This window comes from Schistocerca piceifrons, chromosome X (genome assembly GCF_021461385.2).
Source record: "Schistocerca piceifrons isolate TAMUIC-IGC-003096 chromosome X, iqSchPice1.1, whole genome shotgun sequence".
NCBI lineage: Eukaryota > Metazoa > Arthropoda > Insecta > Orthoptera > Acrididae > Schistocerca > Schistocerca piceifrons.
This window is the reverse complement of record NC_060149.1, coordinates 295,000,511-295,023,478: the sequence shown is the minus strand read 5'-3', so window position 1 is coordinate 295,023,478 and position 22,968 is coordinate 295,000,511. Positions and strand designations below refer to the sequence as shown.

The window sequence follows — 22,968 nt, the reverse complement described above, 5'->3', positions numbered from 1 at the left end:
CAAGGATTTGTCGGTTTGATTCATTGACAAGCAAAAACTGCTGTGAACCAAAATACTAATCGCATGTTAACTGACGTGCAGCATAATTTTAATCGCTATCTCTGTGTGCAGGTCATATTCATATCAAAGTGAGCTTGAGGGATGGGGAGGCAGAAACCGTATCTTGGCCCACTCCGTGTTTAAAGTGGGCGAGGGAGGAGGCCTCTGTCCTTGACCTTTCCCCCCCCCCCCCCCTATTTCCTCCAGCTGAGACATCGTTCCACGAAGACCGATTTCTCATTTTCTTGCTATGTTTTTTCCTTGTGGAAAGCAAAAACAGGGGAGTCGCACTCACTTTAGTAGCTCACTTTCGACCATCTCGGAGCAATACTGTGGACAGTGTAAACACTCTGGCCCGGAATTGTATTGCCACAAATGTTCCTAGGCAATAGTGTCAAATGGGATTAACAGGAGATGTTGAACATACAGGCAACAGAGAAGGGTAGCATGTGGCTGTAATTCGCGTTGCCGGCAATGTATCTGACAACATTTCCGGGCTACATTGTCGATAATATGCAATTTCTGTGAACCATGCAAACGCACCTTTAGACTATGTAAATCTACATTTGTATCTACTAATCAACTACTGTGAAACGCAGAGCAGAAGGTACATGACATCGTACTAGTTATTACGGCTTCTTCTCATTCCAGCCACATATGGAGCGTGGGTAGAATGAGTAAATACCTCTGTGAGTGCTGCAATTAATCTAATCTTGCCCTCAAAATCCCTACGGGAGCCATAAGTAGGTTGTAGTATTTTCCTATCTTCATTATTTAAAGCTGGTTCTTGAAACTCGCAAGTAGGCTTTCTCGGGACAGTTTGCGTCTATCTTCAGGTGTCTGCCACTTCAGTTGCTTCAACATCTTTGTGACCCTCTCCCACTGGGTCAAACAAGCCTTTCACCATTCGTACTGCCCTTGTCTGTTGCTTGTATGTTCAACATCTCCTGTTAATCCCATTTGGTATGGGTTTCACGCACTTGAGAAATATTCGAGGATGGGTCGCACGAGTGATTTGTAAGTGATTTCCTTTGTAGATTGACTGCATTTCCCTAGTATTCTACCACCTACCCTAAGTCTGCCACTTGCCTCACCTACGACTGAGTGTATGTGATCGTTCTATTTCATATCGCTACAAAATTAGCAGACGTTGAACGGAAGAAACAAAAGCTAATTTTTGATGGTTAGTAATTTTATCCTGCTAGTTATGCGAGTTATTGGCTCCATAAGGTAAGTTGTTTTCACACATTCCATTTGTTAATAAAGAACTGACGTTCAATCTTCTTGTTTGAAGATAGAAATATCAGCCCTAATATATGCCACTAAATTACCAAAAGAAGATTGCGACCCAAGAACACTGAATAATTATAGGTAAATCGTGAGCCGAAAGGTTAGTTTTTTAAAAAGGAATAGGCGTCAAAATCACACACTGGAGTGCGGTTAGGTTCTTAAAGTGAATTGGACGGTAAAAAAGTTGAGAAAGGAAGGTACTTACTTTTCTCGTGGTTCATCGATCGCTGAAAACAGATAAAAAAAACAGATATCAGAAACTTTATAGTACAACCAAACATTGTACGTAATAAAAATAAAAACAAAGCATTCTTATTTGAAAAGTGATAGCCCTTGTAGAATTTTCGTGAAATATTTTGTATTGTCTATCTGTCAAAGCACTCTATACCATAAATCAAAACACAAGAAAAGAATCTTTTGATTAGCAAAAAAGATGATAGCGATACATGTTAAGAATAAAATTATATCGCAGGATGTATTGGAAGCACAACTGTGGAACCGACAGTTTCTTAGCTACTAAGGAGAATTTTAAAACACTTATTCTGGAAGAAAACTATGTTGGTAGTGTGTAGTGACGTTGAGTTAGAGGCAAAAACTTAAAAGAAAAACGCTTGCAGAACCAATAGACATAACTAAATTTGGCAACAGCAACGAAAGTCACGGACTCTACTTCCATACTTCATTTCCAGTTTATTTTCTCATTTAATATTCTTATTTCGCTATCTGAATCGGCAGGATGAACAAACCAGTAATATGGAATAGTCAGAGTAAATTAAAAACAGTGACAACGTAAGAGGAAAACAGAGACGCCAGGAACGAAGACTATAAACCCAAACCACGCTTAATATAATTCACTGTTGGATCATAGAGTCATTATTCGTAGGATAAAAAAAATCGGAAAACGAGAAAGTGATAAAGGTAGGGTGGCTCTTCATGAAATAATAATGGACGAATAAAATATAAAAATATGTATGTTCAAATTTTGTGATGGACTAAACCTGTGTACTGTGTAGTAAAGGACTGCCAGGCAAATCTCTTCTACATGAACGATGTGAAGTCGTCCCACAATCCGTCCAAAGGTGTAATTTGCCATAAATGTAATTGTCGATTACTTTTCCCACTTTGAGAATATGAACGTTACCTATTCTCTAGCTTTATTGTCGTAATGGGCGTCGATGTTAAGCAAAAATAAAGGAAACAAATGAGACCTCCCATGGGGGTGTCACTGTTCGCTGCATGACACGAAGAAAATGTTAGTAATTAATTTTTTCAATACCAGCTTTGTTCGCGAGTGATGACTCAAGACAGCGACAGTACGAGTACCTTCTAACCCATTCGAATCTGCCACGTGATATACTTATGGGCCTCATGTCAAATATACAGTATATTCGAGGCAGAAAAAAAATTCTGGAAGTCTCTGCGCTCTACGAAATTTGTGCTCCATAAGCGCCTCTCTCCTCTCCCGTAGTTTTGCATCAAAATCTCACTCTCCTTTTGACTGAAAATAATATTTAAATTAAAGAGGCACATTCAGGCGAATATAATCTTTTCACTCCGCAAGATACTGGTATCCATGAATAAAACAACAAAAATCTTTAAAATGTTTTTGAACGTCACTTGTATATTTTGTCTAAAATATTCAGTTACAGTGGACATTAAATAAATGAACAAACAACAGATTCATTAGAAATTCTGGGTCGCGTTCCAGTATATTAAATAATAAACTGAATGACTGTTGTAATGTCACTGTATTTAATTACTAATGCTTCTAAATGTCATGAAGACGCTCAGACGATATCGGGGCAATTAGATGTTTTTACGTTCTACAAGGACTGCGCTGTGAAATAAAGCTGTTTTACTGGAATTTAATGCACTGTCGAAAGTTCTTATAGGCCGAAAGGTTTTATAGGCCGAGCACTAGCTTGGTTTATGGAGGACCGTGAGTCAGGAAATTCTTATCTTCAACAGTGAGGTTCAGAAGAACGTTTCTCTGTCTATAAAAATAATGGAAATGTTCAACTAATCTCCAATATATCTGAAGAAAATGAGCACTACAGCTTATTTTTCATTACATTGGTGTTGAAACGCCGCCCGTCCTTGAAGTTTTAAGTGATATTAAAATATTTCACAATTTTACAGTAGCATTAACATTTTTATTTTTCACTAAATGTCACAAGAACTGATTTTCTTCGTAACGATGATTTGTACTGTGAAATTACTTTCAAATCCACCACTGAGTGGCGAATTATTATGGAGCGTCCTTTTGCTGTAGTTCTATCTTTAATTTCTCTCCAGAAGTAACAATTTTCAGCTATCATTCCATTTTCAGCCATCATTCGCACCACGGAGAGTGTAGTTGATCTACTTGTCCCACTAGGAATGGAAACCAGTAAAAGAAAAAAGAATGTCTGTTTTCTCATATAAGCATACATGAAGAACATATTTTAAGACAAAATGAAAAAAAAACTATGTTTGTTTGTTTAAAACTAAGCTCCGACTCTGTGCCATCTGAGTACTAATTAGTAACATTTTCAATAATGTCGGCTTTCAGCGTTTCTTTGTTGTATGAACATCATATTACACATAAGGATAAAGCAGAAAATGCTCAACAGAAGTTGGAATTTTAAGGGAACTTTTCAGTTTTGCTCTTGTCAAGTCAACTTAATTGCAAAGTACTGTTTCCGCTGTAACGTCATTTAAGCGTATAAAACAAAACTGAAATTATAACCTCGGTAAACTTTTTTTAAATGAGTGACAACTTGTCTTTATACAAAATTTCTATGCAAGCTTAACTTTCTATTTATGAACGTCATATCTTCTATTATTATCTAATCCCTATGCTTATATAATCAGCTGACACGAATATCAGTTGTCATACGACGATGCCGAAAACAAGTTCGTGAACAAATAAAAGTTGTTACTGAATATCAAGTATTATCATATTCTGACAATCACCGGCAAAAAAAAAAAATGAAGTAATGTCAGCTATGTGGAAAAGCTTTCGAAAAATACCAAAAACGAAAGAAAGTTTCCTCGATGTCGACTGACTGGAGGAGGACCAAAATATCACTCTCTTCTGAATGAAGTTATGCAAGCAGCGGATGGAGATAGGTTCTGCTTCTATATCACACACGCTAACAAATTCAGTTTCCACTTCCGCGGATGTTGTTGTTGTTGTGGTCCTCAGTCCTGAGACTGGTTTGATGCAGCTCTCCATGCTACTCTATCCTGTGCAAGTGCCGGCCGAAGTGGCCGTGCGGTTAAAGGCGCTGCAGTCTGGAACCGCAAGACCGCTACGGTCGCAGGTTCGAATCCTGCCTCGGGCATGGATGTTTGTGATGTCCTTAGGTTAGTTAGGTTTAACTAGTTCTAAGTTCTAGGGGACTAATGACCTCAGCAGTTGAGTCCCATAGTGCTCAGAGCCTTTTGAGCCTGTGCAAGCTTTTTCATCTCCCAGTACCTACTACAACCTACACCCTTCTGAATCTGCTTAGTGTATTCATCTCTTGGTCTCCCTCTACGATTTTTACCCTCCACGCTGCCCTCCAATACTAAATTGGTGATCCCTTGATGCCTCAGAACATGTCCTACCAACCGATCCCTTCTTCTGGTCAAGTTGTGCCACAAACTTCTCTTCTCCCCAATCCTATTCAATACTTCCTCATTAGTTATGTGATCTACCCATCTAATCTTCAGCATTCTTCTGTAGCACCACATTTCGAAAGCTTCTATTCTCTTCTTGTCCAAACTATTTATCGTCCATGTTTCACTTCCATACATGGCTACACTCCATACGAATACTTTCAGAAATGACTTCCTGACACTTAAATCAATACTGGATGTTAACAAATATCTCTTCTTCAGAAACGCTTTCCTTGCCATTGCCAGCCTACATTTTATATCCTCTCTACTTCGACCATCATCAGTTATTTTGCTCCCCAAATAGCAAAACTCCTTTACTACTTTAAGTGCCTCATTTCCTAATCTAATTCCCTCAACATCACCCGACTTAATTAGACTACATTCCATTATCCTTGTTTTGGTTTTGTTGATGTTCATCTTATATCCTCCTTTCAAGACTTCCGCGGATATGGTTGTTAATTCTGTAACTTTCAACGCGGAAGTAGCCGCTTGGAATCCTGGTGGTGGAAGATATTATTGTAGCTAAAATTTGGCTAGAATCGGGAGGATAGATGATGGCGCGTAATTTTTACTCATTTCAGTATGAGATATCTCGCATCTCCGCTATGCTCAGTACTGAGCAGAAGTAACCCATCAGTCAGAAATCCAGTTACGCGTCCTAATTACATGAGGTACTGGCAATGATACAGTACCCTTCATCCCATGTGCGTGCTAAATCTAGTAGGAAGTCAGAAAAGTTAAGTCTATTATTCCTGGTACGACAGGTGCTAGCCAGATGTGATGGCGGGAGGGAGAACGGAGACTGACGTAGAACTTGTCAGTATAAAGAGGTCTCAGTTCTTACGCACACCGCCAGACATTGAGACTGTTTAATGAACACGAAAAGACGTGCGCACTTTTGCAGCATCTCTGTTTGTTGCTAGATGCTTGTTTTCTTTCCCTCGGCCGCTATTTCCGCTAGCACGCAGATTTTTCTGTTTAAACTGCGGTGGACTTATTTACAGTTTCGAGTTGTAAATTAGGGCTAGTTCTGTTTTACGCTGTAGTGGCAAATCTGGTGTTTAACATCATCTGGCGGAAGCGTCATTACATTTCTGTTTTCTGGCGAGGCTTTTGCAAATAACCTGCCGCTAAGCAATTAACTATAGGCCTACATCAATATATTTAGCCGGCATAGTTTGGAGGCACAGCGCTTGGAGGCATTGCTTCTTATCTTGGGACTGTTTTCTCGCTGCCTAAGGGCCTCACCCATTTCTCTTCAGCTATCATTCCATTTTCAGCCATCACTCGTACAACGATAAGTGCGCAATCTACTCGTCCTCTCTCTAGGAATGGAGACCAGCAAAAGAAAGAAAGAAACATGAAGTTACTCACTGGGATGGAGGAAATGACATCTACATCTATATCCACACCCGCAAACCACTGCAAAGTGCATAACCGAGGGTACATAGCATTGTACCTCATAATTAGCTGAATAATGACTGTTTAAATGTCTCTTCGAACGCTGTAATTAGTCTAATTTTATTTTTTCTGCTCCCAGTAGAGCGATACATAGGGGTCTAAAGATTCTTCGCTGAAGATTGCTTCTTAAAGCTTTGTAAGCAGACTTTCGCGGGATAGTTGCCCTCTATCGTCAAGTGTTAGCCAATTACGGCTTCTCAAATGGCTCAAATGGCTCTAAGCACTGTGGGACTTAACATCTGAGGTCATCAGTTCGCTAGACTTAGAACTACTTAAACCTAACTAACCTAAGGACATCACACACATCCAAGCCCGAATTCGAACCTGCGACCGTAGCAGCCGCGTGGTTCCGGACTGAAGCGCCCAGAACCGCTCGACCACAGCGGCCGGCTAAGGCTTCTCAGCATTTCCGTTACGCTCTCCTGTGAGTCAAACAAACCTGTGACCATTAGTGCTGCCTTTCTTTGAATATATTATCCCCTGTTGGCCCTATCTGGTATGGGTCCCAGGCACATGAGTAACATATGATGGGTACACAAGTATTTTCTAAGCACTCTGCTTTGTAGACCGATTGCATTTTCCCAGTACCCTGCCAATGAACCGAAGTGCGCCACTTGCTTTCCTTACGACTGAAACTATGTGATCATTCCATTTCTTATTTCTATAAACTGTTACATCCAGCTAATTGTATATGTTCGCTGACTCCAATTGTGACTCATTTATATCATAGCCACAGGATACTAGTTTTCTGTGTTTCTGTGAAGAGCAAAATTACATATTTCTCTATACGCTATCTGATCAAAAATGTTCGGACACTTATTAGTGGGCATTAATATAGGGTGTCCACCCTTCGCCTTTATGGCGTCTTTAACTCTGCTGGGGATACTTTCAGTGAGGTTGCCCATTCTTCCTCAAGAGCCGAAACCAGAAAAGATAGTGATGTCGAAAGCTGAGGTCTGGAGGGAATTCTACGTTATAACTCATCCCAAAGGTATTCCATTTGGTCTATATGCAGTCCAGTTCATTTCAGGATTGTTATTGGCCACAAATCATTGCTTCACAGATGCTACTTTATGACAGGGTGGATTTTCATGCTGATAGAAACATCGTCTCCGAGCTGCTCCTCTACTGTATGCACGACACATGGCTGCAAAATATGTTCATATCTTCCCACATTTAGCGTTTTCTTAAGCGCATTAAGGGGACCACACCCTAACCACTATAAACACCCCCGTATCGTAACACTATCTCGTCTTTTCTTCACTGTTGGCACCACACATGATGACAGACAACGTTCCCTAGGCATTCACCAAACCCAAATCCTTTTATCGGATTGTCACAGGGAAATCACTCGTTCAGAATCATCCACTGTCCAGTGGTGTCGCTCTTTACACCACAAGAAACGTCACTTAACATTGACTACAGAAATGCGTGGTTTATGGGGAGCTGCCTGATCGTTGTAAATTGTTTTTAATTCCCTACGCAGAGTCATTGTGGTACCTGGACCGCTGGTAGCACTATGGAACTCACGAGTGATCTCTTCTGCAAATTTGATGCGATTTTTTACAACCACATTCCACAATGTTCGACGGTCCTTGTCCTTCAGCAGATGAGGTCTGTCTGGCCTTGGTTAAGCTATGGTTGTTCCTTCGCGTTTCCTCTACACTATCACATCACCAACGATCAACTTTGGCAGCTTTAGAACAGTTGAAACGACCCTGATGGATATATGACTCAGGTGATTTCCAGTGATGAGTACAAGTTCGAAGTCAGTGAGCTCTCCTGACCGACCCATTCTGTTGTTACCGTTTCTCTAATGACAACACAGTACTCCCCGCTTCCTTTTATACTGGGGAAGTGGGGGGGAGGGGGGTGGGGTTCGCATTTCATGACATTTAGTGGCGAATTCTCCATTAAATACGGATGTGCGGATATTTTTGATCTGATAGTGTATTTAAAAAATGGTTCAAAATGCTCCAAGCGTTATGGGACTTAACATCTGAGGTCATCAGTCCCCTAGACTTAGAACTATTTAAACCTAACTAACCTAAGAACATCACACATATCCATGCCCGAGGCAGGATTCGAACCTGCGACCGTAGCAGCAGCGCGGTTCCGGTCTGAAGTACCTAGAACCGCTCGGCCACAGCGTCCGGCGATAGTGTATTTAAACCCAGCTGCACTACTTTGAAATCTTGTTAAGATCTGACTGGATGCCTGCGCAGATTTTTTAATTAGTACTCTGTTGAACGTAGGTTGGAACTTAAACAGTGGCAACACTACTGTGGAGACACTATGCAATGGAACCTACTATTGTCGCTGATAGCACACGTTGTTGACATACGTACCTTATCTCCGAGAAAATCGACTCGCCCGTCCCACGTCACCGGCTTGCGAAAAAGCGAGGGAAACACAGTCACTTGTGAGCGAGCGGTCTAAAGTAACGGTGTCACTATGTTTTCGAAACAGGAACAACGGAGTTGGATCAAGATTGAATGTGCTAGAGGTCGTACAGCATGACAGTGTCATCAAGGTCTTCAAGAGGCGTGCGGGGAATCGGCATTGCCGTACAGAACAGTGGCACATTGGGTAAAAGCCTTCAACGAAGGTTGGCAAACTGTGGCAGACATGCATCGGGCAGGTCGTCCTAGCGTCTCTGAAGAAGAAGTGCATGCTGTTGCCGCGTGGACAGTGATCGACGCCATACGATTCATGAGCTCGCCCACGATACTGGATTAGCTAATACGACTGTGCTTCGCATCCTGAAGGAACGCTTGGGCATGCGAAAAGTTGCATCACGACGGGTTCCCCACGACTTGACGGAAATGCAGAAATGGATGCGTTACGACGCTGCTCAGACGCACTTGGAGCGCTATGAGCGCGAAGGAGAGGCTTTCTTACGCCGTATCGTAACACTAGAAGAGACATGGGCCACACGTACGAGCCAAAACTGAAACGCCAATCCAACGAATGGCGTGATTATGGGTCGCCGCGAAAGTCGAAAGTGCGTCAGAACCCCAGTATGGTGAAAGTTATGGTGATTCTCGTGTACGACTGTGACAGTGATATCCTAACGCATAATGTTCCTCCACGGCAGACCGTCAATGCACCGTATTACTGCTCGTTTTTGGAGCATCACCTGCAACTAGCTTTGCGAAAGATGCAGCGACACTTTCTGCGCAACCCACCCATCAGCAGCATATTTGCATCCTCGGCTTTTTTTATAGCTTATTCGTATGATTTGTTCCTGAAGTAACTGTTCGAACTGTCTTTCGACTTAGTTTCCCAAAATGTTTCAGTTTACGGAATCCACGTACGCAGACTCCAAAACATTGTTGTGTGTGTGTGTGTGTGTGTGTGTGTGTGTGTGTGGAGGAAGGAGGAGTGGGACTGGTTGCAGTACTGGAAGGACATGTGGTCAGCACATCGATCACCCTGACTTGGTGTCAGCTTTAGGAATCGGAGCCACTACGTCTCCTTCTACAAGCTTGTTTGCCGTCGCCACAGGGATAACGGACCCATTCAAATTTTATCGGCAAGAGAAAGTCTCCCGTTAATGGTGCGGATCAAACGTGAGTCCTCTACCTGTCAGACAGATACAATGCGAGTTTAGTGACAGAGACAGACCTCCTGTAGCATTTCTGCTGGAACAAATTCCGGGGGCCGGCCGGAGCGGCCTTGCGGTTCTAGGCGCTTCAGTCTGGAACCATGCAACAGCTACGGTCGCAGGTTCGAATCCTGCCTCGGGCATGGATGTGTGTGATATCCTTAGGTTAGTTAGGTTTAAGTAGTTCTAAGTTATAGGGGACTGATGACCTCAGATGTTGAGTCCCATAGTGCTCAGAGCCATTTGAACCAAATTCCGGGGTTCGTTTACCATCCGGGCGTAATATGGATCCAGAGTGGCTTAGGCAGTATGTGTTCCGTACTAAGTAAAAGGTTTCAGATAGATTATATAATGGTAAGACAGAGATTTAGGAACCAGATTTTAAATTGTAAGACATTTCCAGGGGCAGATGTGGACTCTGACCACAATCTATTGGTTATGAATTGCAGATTAAAACTGAAGAAACGGCAAAAAGGTGGGAATTTAAGGAGATGGGACCTGGATAAACTGAAAGAACCAGAGGATGTACAGAGTTTCAGGGAGAGCATAAGGGAACAATTGACAGGAATGGGGGAAAGAAATACAGTAGAAGAAGAATGGGTAAGTGTGAGGAATGAAATAGTGAAGGCAGCAGAGGATCAAGCAGGTAAAAAGACGAGGGCTAGTAGAAATCCTTGGGTAACAGAAGATATACTGAATTTAATTGATGAAAGGAGAAAATACAAAAATGCAGTAAGTGAAGCAGGCAAAAAGGAATACAAACGTCTCAAAAATGAGATCGACAGGAAGTGCAAAATGACTAAGCAGGGATGGCTAGAGGACAAATGTAAGGATGTAGAGGCTTATCTCACGAGGGGTAAGATAGATACTGCCGACAGGAAAATGAAAGAGACCTTTGGAGAAAAGAGAACCACTTGCATGAATATCAAGAGCTTAGATGGAAAACCAGTTCTAAGCAAAGAAGGGAAAGCAGAAAGGTGGAAGGAGTATATAGAGGGTCTATACAGGGTCGATGTACTTGAGGGCAATATTATGGAAATGGAAGAGGAGGTAAATGAAGATGAAATGGGAGATATGATACTGCGTGAAGAGTTTGACAGAGCACTGAAAGACCTAAGCCGAAAAGCGGCCCCGGGAGTAGACAACATTCCATTAGAACTACTGACAGCCTTGGGAGAGCAAGTCCTGACAAAACTCTCCCATCTGGTGAGCAAGATGTAAGAGACAGGCGAAATACCCTCAGACTTCAAGAAGAATATAATAATTCCAGTCCCAAAGAAAACAGATGCTGACAGATGTGAAAATTACCGAACTATCAGTGTAATAAGTCACAGCTGCAAAATACTAACGCGAATTCTCTGCAGACGAATGGAAAAACTGGTAGAAGCCGACCTCGGGGAAGATCAGTTTGGGTTCCGTAGAAATGTTGGAACACGTCGGGCAATACTGACCCTACGACTTATCTTAGAAGATAGATTAAGGAAAGGCAAACCTACGTTTCTAGCATTTGTAGACTTAGAGAAAGCTTTTGACAATGTTGACTGGAATACTCTCTTTCAAATTCTGCAGGTGTAAAATACAGGGAGCGATAGGCTATTTACAATTTGTACAAAACCAGATGGCAGTTATAAGAGTTGAGGGGCATGAAGGGGAAGCAGTGGTTGGGAAGGGAGTGAGACAGGCTTGTAGCCTATCCTCAACGTTATTCAATCTGTTTATTGAGCAAGCAGTAAAGGAAACAAAAGAAAAATTCAGAGTAGGAATTAAAATCCATGGACAAGAAATAAAAACTTTGAGGTTCGCCGACGACATTGTAATGCTATATATGACGGTAGTATCTGTTCCCGAAAGAACAGTTACCGTGGATGACCATGCAGCTTTGCTAGAAATGAAATGATAATTAAATGGACACCCTAGCTGCAAACAGGCGTTGATGTACTTCATTGGGGACATGTTGAAAATTTGTGCCCCGACCGGGACTCGAACCCGGGATCTCCTGCTTACATGGCAGACGCTCTATCCATCTGAGCCACCGTAGGCACAAAGGATAGCGCGTCTGCAGGGACTTATCCCTTGCACGCTCTCCGTGAGACGTACGGGACTTGGTAGATTTATCTGCCACGAGTAATGAGTATGATGGGCAAACATCTATTAGGCGCACTACGAATGTAGTGGTGTGGACATATTGGGAATGTGGATCTCACGGGGAGCGTGCAAGGGATAAGTCCCTGCAGACGCGCTATCCTCTGTGCCCACGGGGGCTCAGATGGATAGAGCGTCTGCCATGTAAGCAGGAGATCCCGGGTTCGAGTCCCGGTCGGGGCACACATTTTCAACATGTCCCCAAAGAAGTACATCAACGCCTGTTTGCGGCTAGGGTGTCCATTTAATTATCATTACATTGTAATGCTGTCAGAGACAGCAAAGGACATGGAAGAGCAGTTGACCGGAATGGACAGTGTCTTGAAAGGAGGGTATAAGATGAACATCAACAAAAGCAAAACGAGGATAATGGAATGTAGTCGAATTAAGTCGGGTGATGCTGAGGGAATTAGATTAGGAAATGAGACACTTAAAGTAGTAAAGGAGTTTTGCTATTTCGGAAGCAAAATAACTGATGTTGGTCGAAGTAGAGAGGATATAAAATGTAGACTGGCAATGGCAAGGAAAGCGTTTCTGAAGAAGAGAAATTTGTTAACATCGAGTATTGATTTAAGTGTCAGGAAGTCGTTTGTGAAAGTATTTGTATGGAGTGTGGCCATATATGGAAGTTAAACATGGACGATAAATAGTTTAGAGAAGAAGAGAATAGAATCTTTCGAAATGTGGTGCTGCAGAAGAATGCTGAAGATTAGATGGGTAGATCACATAACTAATGATGGGGTATTGAATAGAATTGGGGAGAAGAGGAGTTTGTGGCACAACTTGACTAGAAGAAGGGATCGGTTGGTAGGACATGTTCTGAGGCATCAAGGGATCACCAATTTAGTACTGGAGGGCAGCATGGAGGGTAAAAATCGTAGAGGGAGACCAAGAGATGAATACACTAAGCAGATTCAGAAGGATGTAGGCTGCAGTAGGTACTGGGAGATGAAGAAGCTTGCACAGGATAGAGTAGCATGGAGAGCTGCATCAAACCAGTCTCAGGACTGAAGACCACAACAACAACAACTAAGTAGTTAGGGATTTCGTTAGGGGGAGACCACATGGACATTACCGCTTTCTGATGCCACAACACAGCGGTCAAGCCATATGTTTCCACTTCCTAGACCTATCGCACTACATGCCACGCTACTTGCATATAATCTCTATAATTATGCTTTCGAAATACGGCGTATAACAAAAAGGTATGTCCAAACTCAAAGGAAATATTCCTCACACATAGAGGAACAAAATACGTTACATGGACATGGGTCTGGAAACTATTTATTTCCATGTTAGAGCTCATTTTGTGCTTCTCTTCACAATCACATTCATCATGGAAAACGTGCCAGCATTATACGCAACGGTTTCTTATATGAAATGTTGAGAATGGGGTGTTTAAGCCTACAAGTCGCTACTGGAGGACGCCTAGAAGGGTGAGCACACCTCAGTTGGAGGAGGAAATTCTTCGCGCAGTTGACGACAACCCTAGTGTCAGCTTAAGACAATTAGCTAAAGCAAGTAATGTTAACTACGTGGGTGTCTGCAGAGTGCTACATGAGAACCTGCTGTGTCCGTACCACGTACAGCGTATGCAGACAGTATCGATAGCTGATTTTCCTGCTCGGGTACACATCTGCGAATGGTTCACTGAACAATGTCAGCCCTCACTTTAGTACCAATGTGCTGTTCACTGATGAGGTTTCATTTCAACGTGATCAGATCGTAAATTTTATGTATGGCTATCGAGTATCCTCACGAATTTGTGCGATCATGCTATCAGCAAAAATTGTCTATCAACATGTGGGCCAGCATTGTTGGTAGCTCTTTGTTAGAGCCTGATGTTCTTCCACCCAGGCTCAATGTAGAAACTCACCATGGTTTCTTGGAGAATGCTCTGCCTGCTCTGCCGGAACATGTACCTTTACGAGTGCAACAAAAGGTGTGTTCATGCAGGATGACGCTCCTCCTCATTTCAGGGTAGAGGTGGACCAGTTCCTTGACTTCCACGCTCTCCGCACCCGAACCCATTCAGCGTCAGTGGCTCAATGCGACGGCGGGTGGATGTATGATTGCTGACGGAGGTCATTTTGAACATTTCATTTAGAAAAGTGCTTCATACTGCGCTGATATGTTCTTTTCCCGCATGTTCCCATGATTAACGTATTGAAGAGTTGTAGAAACAGAGATCTAGCTTGGAAGTACAGCGTTTCCGGACTCATGTCCACAATAACATATTTCCTTCCTGTATGGGTGAGAAATTTTTCCTAAAAGTTTGGCTATACCTTTTCGTTGCCACCTTTATGTAAATGAACTGTGTACTATATCAATGTGTACATATTTCAGGCCACTGAAGGTTGCTCACGATGAATTGAGGTAAAGCCCGTATGGCAGAATATAAACTGCGCTTCTTCAGCTGCGCGTAGACTAGGATCAAAGTAACAATACAGAATGACATGCAACTGAGGATGGACGGGTCAACACAGCAAAATAAGTAGTAATACTTACGGCTGAAATTGAGGTTGATGGACGCAGCCACCTCCCCCATCTTGTTTTTGGCCTTGACTTTGTAGAGGCCTGCGTCGCTCTCGATGACATCGTCGAGTTCGAGTACGACGAGGAACTTGTTGGAGCCGAGCGCCTGCGTGCGCATCACGGTTCTGTGGTCCTCTGCGAGCTGCGTGTCGCCCCTGAACCAGCATATGTCTGGCTTGGGGGACGACAGCAGCTGACACTCGAAGATGAGCCGGTTGCCCTCATCCTCCTGCCGTAGCTGCGGCTTCTGCGTGAAGCTCGGGGCGAAGTCCTCCGCCACCCCCATGCCGCCCGGGGTGGCTTTCTGCAGCGGCGAACACTACCACCCTGCGTACCAACACAACTGTCAGTTCACTCGTCACTTAATCTACTTCACCATTACGCCAAACACGTCCATGTGTAAACGTTGCCGACTTTTTTCGGAAAGTATTCCGATCAGTTCTCATTTAAAATGGTTGTACAGATCCGTAATAAGTACAAGAAAAAAAAAAGCTGGATTTAATGTGACAGATTCCTCTACTCGACTCAAGAATTCCTTGCCAGAAGTGCAGCTTAAACTAAAAGCATGTGCCAAATGTTGATTAGAAGCTTCCCTGTGCCCTTGTGAAGTATTTAGAGAAATAAATGGATCAAAATAAAATAAAAATTCCTTTCTCTACTAGTCTGAATACTTTCAGGATCAAATCTGGAGCATTTGGTGATACATGAGGAGAACTATTAAGGACGGGATTCATCTATTGAAAAGATATTTTGAGGAAATATAAAAACATTTACACATGGTCGCACTTTGCACCAAAGTTATGTTACCACAATATAGAAAAAATAATAATAAAAAGTAACTGTTCGTTGATCTTTTATTAATGACTTCCCAAAATCAGTTAATGTAAAATTTCGGAGTGATTTATTCATACACTTCAGTGTTTTCCGTTAAACTGAATTTCATATAACGTTTTAAGTTTAATATCCTACGATGTTCGAAGGGACATCAGATAAATTAATTTTTAGTTCAAACCACAAACTCACTATTCGACGGTAAATTTCGTACCTTAAAACATTAGTGCACAGATGAAATCGAATATAAAACAAGGAACAAATGTCTATGGACTTCTAATCATACCAATTTCTTGCGATAATGTAATTTTTACCCGCTTATGTAGTGAGTGAAAATAAAATCTTGAGCCCCTACCGGACAGTTCCCTCTACTGGACTTCTGATGGTCCATTGTAATCTTCAGGAAGAATGTTTTTGCTGTTTACGCGAAAATATAAATGACAACTGTGATAACTGGACTTACAGCAAGATTTTTCGGTCAATATGTCTACAACAGTTAACTTTTAGCTCACTTCCGGGTACAATTTTAGATCCTAGTTTTCTTATCCCGCGGTGTGTTAAACACTTTCCGCAGGGCGAGTCTTTAATCATCTTCAACTGTTTTGTTATTTTATGATGAAATTGGGACTCATTAGAAGTAGATAATGCCGTATATTTGTAAAATCTAGATTAAATATTGATGTACAATGATCAAACATAAAATGACGTAAATGCTATATCTAAAAATCAAACGCTATGCGGACACAACAGTAACAGCCACATGCACGACAGACGTTAGTATTAAACTTATGCGATTAAATACGTTCACTGAAATGTACTAAAATGCCAAGCAGAGTAAGTGAAGATCAGTTGACTTGTAACGGCCAGGTCTCGCAATATCTTCTAGATATATACGTAAATGTTATTCCTATGCTTTGCTCACTTTATTAAAGCGGAAAGGAATACCAAAAATGGTTCAAATGGCTCTAAGCACTATGGGACTCAACTGCTGAGGTCATTAGTCCCCTAGAACTTAGAACTAGTTAAACCTAACTAACCTAAGGACATCACAAACATCCATGCCCCAGACAGGATTCGAACCTGCGACCGTAGCGGTCTTGCGGTTCCAGACTGCAGCGCCTTTAACCGCACGGCCACTTCGGCCGGCTAAGGAATACCAACCAGCCTTCAAAGACTATTAGTTAGGAAGCAACAGGAGACTATAATTTCTGCAAATAGATAGGAATCTTACAATACCTTTCTTCATAACGTCAGTTAATCAGTTACCGATAATTTAAAGCCACGTATGTATAGAAGTTTCATTTTGCATTTTTATACTAGATGCTGATATCTGCATTTTAATGACTGACATCTTAAGTACAGGAAAGACACAATGACTGATGTGATGTTATATATGTAGCATTTCATGAATTCAGAACACAATACTAACGTGACACATAAATATAAACGAGCATAAGAATTGTTAGACACTCTTGGAACGGTACAGACATCGTTATCAGATCAGTCAAAGATACACTCCTGGAAATGGAAAAAAGAACACATTGACACCGGTGTGTCAGACCCACCATACTTGCTCCGGACACTGCGAGAGGGCTGTACAAGCAATGATCACACGCACGGCACAGCGGACACACCAGGAACCGCGGTGTTGGCCGTCGAATGGCGCTAGCTGCGCAGCATTTGTGCACCGCCGCCGTCAGTGTCAGCCAGTTTGCCGTGGCATACGGAGCTCCATCGCAGTCTTTAACACTGGTAGCATGCCGCGACAGCGTGGACGTGAACCGTATGTGCAGTTGACGGACTTTGAGCGAGGGCGTATAGTGGGCATGCGGGAGGCCGGGTGGACGTACCGCCGAATTGCTCAACACGTGGGGCGTGAGGTCTCCACAGTACATTGATGTTGTCGCCAGTGGTCGGCGGAAGGTGCACGTGCCCGTCGACCTGGGACCGGACCGCAGCGACGCACGGATGCACTCCAAGACCGTAGGATCCTACGCAGTGCCGTAGGGGACCGCACCGCCACTTCCCAGCAAATTAGGGACACTGTTGCTCCTGGGGTATCGGCGAGGACCATTCGCAACCGTCTCCATGAAGCTGGGCTACGGTCCCGCACACCGTTAGGCCGTCTTCCGCTCACGCCCCAACATCGTGCAGCCCGCCTCCAGTGGTGTCGCGACAGGCGTGAATGGAGGGACGAATGGGGACGTGTCGTCTTCAGCGATGAGAGTCGCTTCTGCCTTGGTGCCAATGATGGTCGTATGCGTGTGAGCGCCACAATCAGGACTGCATACGACCGAGGCACACAGGGCCAACACCCGGCATCATGGTGTGGGGAGCGATCTCCTACACTGGCCGTACACCACTGGTGATCGTCGAGGGGACACTGAATAGTGCACGGTACATCCAAACCGTCATCGAACCCATCGTTCTACCATTCCTAGACCGGCAAGGGAACTTGCTGTGTCAACAGGACAATGCACGTCCGCATGTATCCCGTGCCACCCAACGTGCTCTAGAAGGTGTAAGTCAACTACCCTGGCCAGCAAGATCTCCGGATCTGTCCCCCATTGAGCATGTTTGGGACTGGATGAAGCGTCGTCTCACGCGGTCTGCACGTCCAGCACGAACGCTGGTCCAACTGAGGCGCCAGGTGGAAATGGCATGGCAAGCCGTTCCACAGGACTACATCCAGCATCTCTACGATCGTCTCCATGGGGAATAGCAGCCTGCATTGCTGCGAAAGGTGGATATACACTGTACTAGTGCCGACATTGTGCATGCTCTGTTGCCTGTGTCTATGTGTCTGTGGTTCTGTCAGTGTGATCATGTGATGTATCTGACCCCAGGAATGTGTCAATAAAGTTTCCCCTTCCTGGGACAATGAATTCACGGTGTTCTTATTTCAATTTCCAGGAGTGTATAATGGGCCAACTGAATTGTTCAATTTGATCATTCGGTACCGAATACTATACGACAGGAGTTCAATTAGTCATTGATTATAAAATAAGGTATTTAAAAGATAAAATAAAATCGCGACGTGCGTCATTACCCTAGTCTAGAAATTCTCTTTTGCTTGTGTAAGAATATCAGAGGACGTAGTAATCAATGACAGACATCGTAGCGGCTATCCAGTTTCTACATTGCTCAGTCCATGGTAAGTGATTTTTATACGTCTGAACACTACCATTCCCACTTTATCGTTCTTATGCACATTTACTTTATATTACCTATCACGTTTACTATTTCCAGTTTACGTAAATGTTGAAGTCATCAGCATAATCATCATAAATGAAAAGGAGAGGATATAATGGCTCTAATATCCTGGGGTCAGCGGAATTTTAATACTGTGAAATGCAAAAGGTGATAATATAGTAGTTGATATCTGTAGATGTGCCACAACATATGCTTCCGAGTTCCCTCTTTCGAATGTCTGTAACTATAGTGGCTTCCTTAAATTGTGTTCCCAACATCACGTCTCTTCTTCTGGTGAGAGATATTTCCATATGTATCTTAACCTCTCATAGCTTACTTAGATTATTTGAACTACGTACTTTCATCTGTCCATTACATATTTTAGAGTTTTATGCAGCATACGTTCGATTCCGCGACTGAATTGCCATAATGTTTTACTACCTCACGAAGGACCCGGGTTTGATTCTCTATCTCGCCAAGCTTCGAAGGACTAATTAAAGAGCTACATGAAGGAGAATAGCTGCTCCTCTGGATTCGAGCACCAACGACACGGAGTTGGGCGTGCTGACCAGTAAACTCTACAACACTACATTATCAAGGTACTTTACACATAGTATTATGTAATACAACGAAGTTTAGTTGTAATTAGTTAATATAGTATTATATTTCGACATTTTTAATGGTTTCAGTTTTCCTTTTTACCGCAGCATTCCAACGCAGTCTTTAAATCAAACTTTAATTGATCGCTAAATGTTTATGAAGTTCTGTTTCTAGTTATAAATTTTAATTATGAACCTTTAAGTTTTCCTTAAGCCGTCTACATGTTCATTGAACCATGTTTTATGAGGATCCAAGGTTGATGAACAATTCTTACCAATGCATCGGACGGGGTTTTGTATGCCGTCAGTTACATCACAGAATTATTCTAACCAGTCAGTTGGGCGTTCGTCATCCCCAATATCAGATTTGTGAGAACGTTCCATTGTATACAATTTCAAATGGACACGACTAAATATTTGGCCCTTTTGACAAATCACGATTTCTCGTTGACCTTGTAGCAAAACAATAACTGATGTCTGCGGCTGTTTACGCTTATTATATATGTTTACACTGACAGTCAACTGTCAGTCCTTTGTTACAAGCGTTGATTATCTGTAATTTTTGGTATATTTTGCAAAAATCTTCTCACAACAGTACCTCTACATTTACAACAGCGTCGCCCATGAACAATGTCAGAGAATAATTGATGCAGTGTAAATAGTTTTTTACATACGAAGGAAAGGATCCATCTTACCTCCTTATAGTATGCCCATCACTTAACTGCTTATGAGAAATGTGCAGCTTAAATAACGAAACTTTGATAACTTTTTTATCATTTGCTAAGTAATCTTTCCACATTCTCTTCATCCACAGAGATAATGGCAGCCATCACACTTTCAGTATATGAAAGTTGTGTTTTTATCGACTGCTTTCATACAATAGTATAAATAAAGCCGTTTCGAGATCACAGATGCGCAGTCATTAGAAGACATTAATCCGTGCAACACCCTGTCAAATTATCTTTATAATAAATGCAGACAAATACGAAAATGGGCCTAAGACTTGTGACATTTCATCAATATTCCAATCTTGTAATAAGAACTTACGAATGTTCCCGTTGTTAAATATCTCAGTTTAATAAATTACTGTAAACAACAGTAAGCACAGTATTCTGGAAAGCTTCGTGGAAATGCAAATCGCATTTTATAGTCGTAGCAGCTCAATTACGAACGCCTATTTACTAGGTCGTGGCTCCCATTACCACTCTGACGCGTCTTGGAATGGACTCCACTAGGCCCTGTATTATGAGCCACGTTGCTCCACGACCATTCGACCGCCATCCGAAACTAACGGACAGTCGGAACTGCGTCCAAGACGGCAGTAGCGATCCAGATGTGCTCAACAGGGTTGAGGTCAGGTGACCTTCGTAGCTGCAAAGGATAAAAGGCTCGTGGACTGGCTACACGCTGTCTACATAAAGGTGACTAGTAGGTTCTGTCCGATTACGTTATCAATGGGGCGATTTGCACACGATTTGTAATTTAGGATTTTGTTCTTTGCTGTGGAACGGAAAATAAGTGCTTACTCCTTTTACCTGTTTCACTATCCTGTCACACGAAGTATTATAGTTTCAAAAATAATTACCTCGCATTATTCCCTAGCATTGTAAGGTTTATGTTCATTTCCTACTGACTCCTCTTACATATTATTCTTGTCTTAACTGCTAATCCTTAAATATACACTAAATGTTTTGCAATTTTCACTGTCACTTTATTATGCGACCTGTAGCATATACTATGTCACAACACGAGATTATGCAGAGTATTAGTAGACGGTATGCTACTTGATATTTCATTTTTTTATATAAACTTATTTCGGCTTTATTGCTTTCATCAGTACATCTGCTGACAATCTCTTTTATTTATATTTTTCGTAATATATATCCGCCCCCGGTAGCTGAGTAGTCAGCGCGACAGAATGTCAATTCTAAGCGCCGGGGTTCGATTCCCGGCTGGGTCGGAGATTTTCCCCGCTCAGGGACTAGATGTTGTGTTGTCCTAATCATCATCATCATTTCATCCCCATCGACGCGCAAGTCGCCGAAGTGGTGTCAAATCGAAAGACTTGCACCCGGTGAACGGTCTATCCGACGGGAGGCCCTAGTCGCACGACAATCGTAATATATGTATAATTTATAAAGGTTTTTTACATTGGATATTCACGTCCTGACGGTGTACACGGACATATGTCAACTTTGAGTAAACTATTACTGCTGTCCGTAGTAACATTTTTTCCGTAACGTTGTAAAATTGTTCGATGATAATAGGAATAACTGATAACCAAAACACCAGAGATTACAAACACATTAATAACATTATCATAGAAACACGACCCTCAACAACATAAATATCTTTTAGTAAACAAGTAGATGATGCACTTGAAATTCTACGACTGTCAAAATAATAAAAAACGTATTATAATATACGTGCAACATAAAATAATCGGCCGGCCGGGGTGACCGAACTGTTCTAGGCGCTACAATCTGGAACCGCAGAACCGCTACGGTCGCAGGTTCGAATCCTGCCTCGGGCATGGATGTGTGTGATGTCCTTCGGTTAGTTAGGTTTAAGTAGGTCTAAGTTCTAGGGGACTGATGACCTCAGAAGTTAAGTCCCATAGTGCTCAGAGCCATTTTTTTTAAAAAAAAAATAATCGAACATATCGACAGAACATCCCATGTAAAGAAGACTCGAAGGAACCTTAATCGCTATTCATTACTAGAAGTACGAATAAAGATCAGTATAAAGAAGTCACTCTTAGCTGCCCCTTGTAACTGCAGTTTTAATGGTAATAACCGTGACTGGCAATTTAATGAGTAGCATGAACAGAGAAGTTACCTTCAAAAATTCTTTTCTTTTACATATTATCAAGAACGAAGTTGCAAAACAACAGTACTTAAGTTGACTACGTACAGGTAAATTTCGCCTTCCCTAATATGTTTTATATGTAACACTTCATGTAGCGGCCGTGCGGTTCTAGGCGCTACAGTGTGGAACCGAGCGACCGCTCCGATCGCAGGTTCGAATCCTGCCTTGGGCATGGATGTGTGTGATGTCCTTAGGTTAGTTAGGTTTAATTAGTTCTAAGTTCTAGGCGACTGATGACCTCAGAAGTTAAGTCGCATAGTGCTCAGAGCCATTTTTTGAACTTCATGTAGCGACTGGAAATAGAAAATCCGGGTGTTACATAACCTAGAAGTCTATTAACGATTTCAGGAAACATCAGTAACATATTTCGTATTTTCATCGGCTAATACCCCCAGCAAAACCTTTGAAGTAACGGTTTGCTTCTTCTTGGCAACGGTAAACATACCAAAGTGTTTCCCTCGTGAATTACAAATATGCTGGCGTGCAAGAGGGCCTATAAACACGCGGCAAACGTATCCACAGGGACGCAAACTGACGAGGAACAGCATATCCCTAGAACGTATATGTGTCTGAATCGCTTGAGCTGCTGTTTGCCTGTTACCAGTCAAGCTGTATACTTTTTAATTCACAAGCTTTTTGGTCACCCGTCAAAGGCTCGATTCCGCAAGTATGAAGAGGGATGAAGCTCTTCAGAGAGATATATCGAATGAAATTAATGTAACTTTCAGGAATGGAAAATCAAAATCATCCAATGATGAGCTC

The 22,968-nt window shown here is 42.3% G+C and overlaps 1 protein-coding gene and 1 non-coding gene across 3 annotated transcripts in view; both read right to left on the bottom strand.

Annotated features, from left to right (window-relative positions):
- The window catches only part of LOC124721414 (muscle M-line assembly protein unc-89-like), a 171,703-nt gene that overhangs the window by 135,241 nt on the left and 13,494 nt on the right, over positions 1-22,968 (bottom strand). For both annotated transcript variants that reach the window (XM_047246380.1, XM_047246381.1), the window contains exons 2-3: positions 14,690-15,043; positions 1,535-1,556 (exon numbers count right to left, since the gene is read on the bottom strand). In XM_047246380.1, the coding sequence (XP_047102336.1) occupies positions 1,535-1,556; positions 14,690-15,002 (335 nt within the window). In that variant the 5' untranslated portion in view covers positions 15,003-15,043. The remainder of the gene's footprint in view (positions 1-1,534; positions 1,557-14,689; positions 15,044-22,968) is intronic.
- Trnat-ugu lies at positions 12,005-12,079 on the bottom strand. Its single transcript has one exon. It is a non-coding gene; the product is annotated as a tRNA-Thr (tRNA).